Source organism: Rhynchophorus ferrugineus, unplaced genomic scaffold (assembly GCF_030347505.1).
Source record: "Rhynchophorus ferrugineus isolate W39M unplaced genomic scaffold, kcgeb_rfMv2 rfM5, whole genome shotgun sequence".
In the NCBI taxonomy this organism is placed as follows: domain Eukaryota; kingdom Metazoa; phylum Arthropoda; class Insecta; order Coleoptera; family Curculionidae; genus Rhynchophorus; species Rhynchophorus ferrugineus.
In genome coordinates this window covers 5,401,680-5,409,840 of record NW_027472584.1, presented here as the reverse complement: position 1 = coordinate 5,409,840, position 8,161 = coordinate 5,401,680, and the positions used below count along the sequence as shown (strand labels likewise).

Genomic DNA, 8,161 nt, shown 5'->3' with positions numbered 1-8,161 from the left:
GTATGTTGCCTCCTGTAAATTATTCCGATGAAGAGGAAGAATGTGTTTCTAGTTATGAAACTGGTTCAAATGTACCAAATGCTGCTCACAAGATACTGACTCTATTAATTTTATCCCATATATTTATGACAAACGCGCCAGTATCAGACAGTGAGCTCTACGATACCATTCCTTTATTGTTTTTATATTGTTGATTTATTATTTCAGAATCCCTTTATAGTTTCCTGAAGTCCTTGGATATTGATGTAGAAGTTGAGCATCCATTTTTCGGTAAAGTCAAAGAATATATAAGAGAAACCTTGATAAAGAATTATTACCTTCACTGTGAGTTTGATGAGAAAACGAAAATACAAACTTTCCAATGGGGGATTCGAGCTGAAATTGAAATCTCAAAGATGAAGGTTTTACAGTTCGTGTGTGAGGTAACTATTTCAGTTGACTTATAAGCACATTGTCAGGTTATTATTGATTTACAGATGTATGGAAATAAGCAACCAAAAGACTGGCCAGAACATTACAGAGCGGCCGAGAATCAGTTCAAAGAAAGAGAAGAGCTAAAGGAAGAAACAAGGGATGAATCAAGCTAGTCACCGATACTGGTAGAACTACAATATAAAGTTTATTTGTATACAAAAATTGTATCTTCTTAACTAATACAATATAAATAAAAAGATATAGGAAAATGTTAAATCTCATTGGTCCTTACATTGCGTTGTAAGCTGGGCCGCGACCTCCTTCTGTTACCACCCAGTTATTCTGGCTGGGGTCCTTGATGTTGCACGTCTTACGGTGGATGGCCCTCTCCAGAATCGAGTGGCACAAACTCATACACACCAGCGGGACAATAACAATCTTCGAGTCCGTCGAAGATGCCTAAGTTTCGTTTGACAGGATTTTGCGAGTTTAAAGTGTTGCATAACATAATTTGTGTTATACACTATATGTACGCTTTTAGTTGACTTTAAAAGATTCCAGTTGTGTTTTGATGACATTTGGGTGATTATTTTATGAACTTTTAAACAATTCATTAATAAAAAAAACTTATTTTTGTGTAATGCTCTAATTTTTCATTAGGTACAATCCTTTTAACTAACTTTCGGCAAGGTAATAAAACCCGTGGCAAAGACTACTACTAAGCATCCTCCAGGAAAAGTGAGATTGGGGATACTGTGTAAACTGCCGGTGCCCTGGTGAGATCCTATTGCCGTCTTCGAAGTGATGCTTTATGAACGGATGGTGTTTGAACCTGCGAAGAAACGAACATTACCGCATTACCGATCTTTGGATATTCAGTTCTTTTGGAATTCCTTGTACGGGCTCAGGTACAGATTGATGTAATCCAAACCCGACGGCGATCAGGGATACCTCGTCGTTAAATGATACAGAAAGGATCCTCCGTAGGTGTTCTTATCCAAGGGCCAGCCGATGGTGTGCTCCGCGCATCCGGTTTATGTTTGAATCATTCGTCGCGATATCTTTAACGCTCCCGTCATCGTTGTACAGGACTTCGGAAGGTGCATAACCCGGGCCCACTGCCTCAGCTTGCTCTCCCAACCACTGAATAACGTGTCCCAGCGGGACGATATAGTTCCCGTGATTAAACATCGGAGTTCCTGACGAAATATCATTTATTCAATATATAAATCGATTTAAGACAAAGAATCCAACCTGGCAGGGCTGGTACCGGAATCCTACCGGTGCTAGTTAATAGACCGAACTTATCCTCCGTTAGGGGAGTGTTCAGAGGCGCGCCCTTCTCTTTCCAGTCCCATTTATGGGGCCTTCTCGACGATGATTACCTAAAAATCTATGTTCCGTATAGACCACCGATCAAGTGTGCTATGACTTCGATTCCACCGACCCTGATTTTCTTCCCTTCCGCGTCCAACAGTTGTTTGGCTCGTATAGTCGCGCTTATTCCAGTTGCACCATCGCCGACTATCAGAATATCAGTTTACATCTAGAATGTGTAATTTAAGAAAAATTAATCCTTTCAAGGTAAGTAATAATTTTAGCATGACATGTCAGACAGAAATTGTGAAGAATATATATTATAAATTTAAATAGTGTAGATACTTAAAGTGGTAGAAAAAAATAGTGTTTTAAGCTGGGCATATATTTTTTCAGACTATTGAAAAAGAATTAACAGACTGTAACAGGAATAAAGCCAAAGCCAAGTCTCTTTGAAACAATTTTTTTGTTTTAATACGGACAAATTCTATGCATATTTATAATCAGACTTATAGACAGACAGGTAAAATAATAAAAATGATATCAATAAAATAATTGGTTATATAATGTTTAATTCATAATAATATATATTGTACAATTTTCTTAATATGTCACTCAAATTACCAATATTAATCTACGGGATAACGATGTCTTCTTTTCTTACTTAAATGGTAGTTGTTAAAAATAGAACCTTTTTTATTTATTATTATAGCAATAATATAGAATAAATTATGTTTTAATGAAAAAACAGCTGAATCATAGTGCATTTTATATTAAAATTACCTTTCCATCTTGGATCTTCTTCTCTTGGATGAATGAAATATAGTGTGTTATCTTAGAAAATTGATCCGAATATATTCCTATTTAACCCAACTGCTGGACTAGAAAATATGATTAGTTATATTTAGTTCAAAGGTTACTTCACAATATACTATAAATAAAATAAAGCTCCAGACAATAATTGTATCATTACATATAATCATTTTAAGCTATAAAATTTAAAATATCTTATAAAATTTATTTTCGACAAATTAATTAAATATTCCGAATTAAAATGAAATTTTAGATATTTTCAACGAATTCCCTAAATGCAAACTCATTTTCTTTTATTTTAACAGGGAATTGTATAATTAAAGGTAACAGAAATACCTTACTCAAAAAATCAAAGTCCAACTCAGAGGTTCAAACAAAATATATCAAAATAAACTGAGCTCAGTGCAATTTTTGTTTATTAACCTTTGCCAACAAAGTAACTTATATCTATAAATGTAATTTTATGAAAATCGGTCTTATAACATAAATATAATACTAAATAACACATAAAGTCACAGTTCAGAATCCTTTTTCTCATCTTCTATGTTGATTGTCTCCTATATATCAATCTTGGAATAATTCTATGTCCAAAATATTACTACAATATTAAATAAGTGTATTTTCATCTGTAATAAGATTGTGGGAAAATAAAAATGATACGGCAAGACCGATTGTTTAGAAACAGACATTTGACAAGATTGTAGAAATTTGTTTTTTGGGTTGCCGAGCGAATTTAAACCAAATAAAATTACCTGACATCTGTGGAATTTTCGAAAAATTTATCTAGTAATCCTAGTTAATAGAGCACATTCAATCCATATTTAGCTACTAGGTCACGAGAATTTTTGATATTTACGCCTTCACCCAAGCACATCTAAATAATAATGTAAGGAAAAAGGCTTTAAAAAACTCTGTATCAATAATTTCTTACAAAAGCTTATATTGTTCCCAATCATAAGACTGCGTAGTGTTGTTCATTCTCAAGGAACTCAGTATATTGTACTTCTAAGTTTAAAAGGTGACCTAATTTTAAGATTTGTTGGAATTGGCATCATCCTGAAAATAGACTATAAAAATACACTTGATATCATAAAAACTAATTTAAATTACCTCTGACATGCCTTGTACTTTACCAATAAGACCGTTGTCAAAATCTACCACATTGTCAAACATTCTATCAATCATATCGAAAATAGTCTACAATTTTGTTTTCCTATTTTTATTTTTGGACTTTGTTGGTTGCTGGAGAGGAGTTTTAGAGTTTTCTTGCTGTTTGTGTGTTTACCCTTCAATCTCAGGAATATTCACTAAACCAGGTAACATTTTCAGAAGCGATCCTTTTTCGATCTTCCTGATCCAGCGACTTCTAAATCATCAACCGTGCATTTTGTTGTAAATGATTTCTTATGGGCTGGCCCAGACTATCTCCAAGTTAACCTCCAAATTACGTTTTTGAGCAGCTTCATACACAATAAAAATGGGTAATTTTATCATTTGATTTTGTTCTTTGCAATTATCTGAAATAAAGGTAAGTTATCTAATCATCATTTTCTATAATAAATTGTCTACCCATTGCTTCAAATGAGAACTCCTCCTTGTTTTGTTAATATAATTTAGAGCTTGCAATGCAGCTTCATTACGAGCATTTTTTATCGTTTGCGCCTCTCCATAAAATTTGACGTCGTTGACGTTAAAATGGACTTTGAAAGGTCCCTTCGTGTCAGAATCATTTCTTCTAACATGAAGAGTATCATTAAAATGAACCGTGTCATTCATTTTATGCAAATAAGATTTTTTCTCTGAAATGTCTGGTGATGCAGTCTTGCCTTCTATTTGTTCCTAAAAGGCACCTTATTTATATGTCTATATTTAACTAAACAATATTGAATACCAAAATATCATTAATTATAGAGTATTGTACAGACATCCTTACCTTTAATGCTAAATTGTTTAGTAAAGCTACAGGTGTTTCTTCAGGTTCTTTTCACTCTTTTTGATCTTCAAAGAATGATGTTGATATTCTGTATTTTTCAGAGCCCTCTGTGCAGCTTTCCTTTGAGCATTCTTCAAGCTTTTACCATCCACTGCTTAATTTTCATTTCCTAAATAGAAAGCGATGGTAAAAACTGTATTGTGCAGAGGTCAATGAAATTTTTGATATATAATTGCATCTAATAATTTCACATTAATATACCTCTTCGTTAATTAATTCATATGAAAATGTAATATCATTACATTCAGCAATTCGTGACTAGAACTTAATGCGGATTTGTCTTCTGCTGGTTCACTAGTCAAACCTAAAACTCGGTTTGTTTCTGGCACAGAGGGATTATTTTTCCACGTTTCCGAATAAAGATACCACGATGAGGTATCTATTATTCTTCAAAGTTAAAAGCGTCCCAGATATAGATCCTTTTATACCAGTGAATTAACTATAAACATTGCTATTTACCAACAATAGAGTCCCTGTCGCCAAAAATATTTTTATATCATTTAATAACAATCCATAACTTAAGCTTAACAAGGAAAATAATAGTAGTATACAATTAAAGCAAATCATACTCAAATAATATAAAGAGAAAACATATATAACCGGGGAAACACACTAGAACTAACCTTAACATAATAATATAGAGCTGTAGGGGGTAAAAAAAATTTCGATATTCTTGATAAAAACTATCGATATTATTAGTAAAAATATAGATAATTTTGGCTAATCTATTGATTTGGTTTATATTGGTTTATTTTTTTTAATACCGTAGTTATTGCACTAAAGATTTCGGTATTTTTTTTCCTCCCATATATTGATTTTTTAAAATTATTTTCTATCGATATGTTTTCTGGCCGCGGACATATTTAAAAATATCAATTAACATATTAAAATACAATAAAATATTTGTGGGGTATTATTCCATTTCATAGAAAAATTCCATTCTTTTTTACAGATCCACAGAACATTCAAATATAAAAGTAATACTACTTCGTTTAAAATTAAATTATAAATTGCATGTTATTGCATGTAATTATTATAATACTATACAGTAATTTTTTTTTCTTGTCTTTTTTAAAGTTAGTTTATTATTAAGCCTACTGACTGGCGAGTGGCCAACTTAGAAATTATCCCAGAAGACATCCCGTCTTACCCAGCCTGGTTACTGGCGTGACTGGGATCATTTTCCTTGTCGGATTTTGTACTCTTACCTAAGGGCATTCACAAACATCACAAATTTACTTACATGCCCCAGCAGAATTCGAACTCGCGACTATCGCAACAGGGGGACCATCCTGTCGCCTTTACTACTGCGGCAACTAAGCCAGCTATTAAATCGTTTATCATGAAAAAATATTTTATAAAATAAATAAACTTTTTTATAACTATTAATTTGTGATATGTATGGTTGCAGAATGTATGAGCAAATTTAAAAAATTCCCTTATTTCTCATATGATTTATCTACCAAATACTTCATTATAATGAATCAAAAATTATGGATAAATGATACAGGGTTTTGTAGAAGGGTCGGGGTCAGGATATAATGAGTCAAGTAATAAGGGGTCAAGTTAATGGTAGGTTTTATCAGGATAAACGATATAAATGTGCATGTATTTTGATTTTGTTGATTTGACATTTAGCATGATTTTTTTATTATTGAAATTCACGCCATTTCCTTTAGCTTGTAGGATTGGTTGCATATATCACTTTAATTCTCAACTCCCCACTCTAAACGTTTTTTCCGCTCTATTCTAGGTTTTATTTGAATTAAATATTGGGTTTATTTTGTGTTATGTCAGTTCTATTGCTGCTTTTTAACGTTATTATTCGGTTTCTTTAATAATAACAGGATAACAGTGCATTTAATTTGATTTGTGCTTTTAATGTGAAGATTTATGGTTTTTATATGAAAAAAATCAAAATACCGTGGGGTAAGGTAATGCTCTAAAACTGATTTTGTTTATAATGTATTTTTAATGTGCAGGAATGGTTGATGGTGAACTGAAATCTTGATTCTTGATGTATTGAAACATTTTCGTACCACCGATCAAATCACCTTCAGAGACAGTAGTGTTGTATATTTTAATTGTTATGATAATATTTTACGTATATCAAATTACTAGAAGAAATTAAACTAAAAGTTTTTAATATACGAACAGTTTTTACTTCATTGAATATTCCATATTTATGTTTATTATATAAAAGGGAAGAATAAGAATATATATGTATATTTGCTTTTAGGTGCGCTGATTGTTATTCTACAATTTTAAAAATAATCTCACTTATGACGCCTTTGTTATAATGTATAAATTTTAAATTTTTCAATACTTAGGTTTTATTAAATGGAATTTGAAAATGGTTAGTAAGTGTTAGCTCATGATATATTTTGCGTATACTTTAATATGCAGACGTAAATTACTTCAATGATTATTATAAATCAAATATATTTTCGGGCATATATTGAAGATATTTTTAAGACAAATGTTAGTAACATCATTTTTAAATTACTCACTTAACTTTATTATGGGAGAAACATGATTAACTTAAAAAATAGTGGTCGAATCGACTGTTTTTATTCGATAGTTACCAACACTAATTCAATTTTAGTTGGGGCAGTAAGGAAATGCACTTTTTTATTAGAACATAATTAGCGTTGGGAACTATGGCTAATCAGTCGCTAGTTTCGGTTCGACTGATTGTATTACTTTTTACTATCGATTGTTTTTGAGTCGTGTACTTTTAGTTACTATTTTCGGTTCTACTAGTTTCATTCGACTGCTTTTTAACGTTCTGACTCTGTCGTCCTAGGCGCGACCTTGACAAAAATGTATACCGAATTTATGCTTTCCTAGATTTATATATAATATATTTAGTTTTATGATTTTTTTGGTAGTTTGCTTCTAAATAAAAATATATTGTATATTAATATAGCAACACTTTGGAACGATATTTTTCAAGATTGTTAATGTAATAGGGTAAAAAATTAAAATTGTGAATGACAAATAAGTAATAGGTAATATTTCTTTTGATTGACTTTTTGGTGTGTATCTAACACCCTCGGTTTTTGTTAGAAAATATTTCTGTCCGATAATAAATAAAGCATTAATTTTATTTTAAAAAGCTCTAGTAGTTATTGTGCGATCATTTTTAATTCATGGTTATTGTAATACATGTTATATATCACATAGTAATACATGTTTAGTTTAAGTTGTATTGTATTGTTTATATTTATTTAGTATATTGTTTAAAAATAGCAATTCATCTCAGAACATTCAAATATAAAAGTAACTCCACTTCCTTTAAAATGTAAGTATTATAGATATATTAATAGTATTCAGTAATGTTTTTCTTTTTCTTTTTTAAAGTTAGTACGTGAAGGAATACGTCTCGCGTATACTAAGGTTGTAAAATATAAGCAAATATTAAATTAATTGCTCCAAGCAATTATATCCGTCCTTTCCTCTCTTACAATTTATATAGGAAAGGGATCGAACATACTCGTCTGACATTAAGAATTAAAATAAAAAGCCAAGCCGTGCATTAGATTTTGCATATTTTGTAGTGGTTAGTAGGCATGTTGGCCACAAAAAATATCGATATGTCGAAGGAAAAAATATATATATTTT

At 31.2% G+C, this 8,161-nt stretch overlaps 1 protein-coding gene across 1 annotated transcript; it reads left to right on the top strand.

The window, feature by feature from the left end:
* The first annotated feature begins 22 nt into the window (after positions 1-22).
* Positions 23-605, top strand: LOC143196849 (non-structural maintenance of chromosomes element 3 homolog). Its single transcript, XM_076404719.1, has 3 exons — positions 23-150; positions 208-422; positions 477-605. Exons 1-3 carry the CDS (start codon positions 126-128, stop codon positions 585-587), a joined length of 351 nt encoding a protein of 116 aa, XP_076260834.1. The 5' UTR covers positions 23-125; the 3' UTR covers positions 588-605.
* The last annotated feature ends 7,556 nt before the right edge of the window (positions 606-8,161 follow it).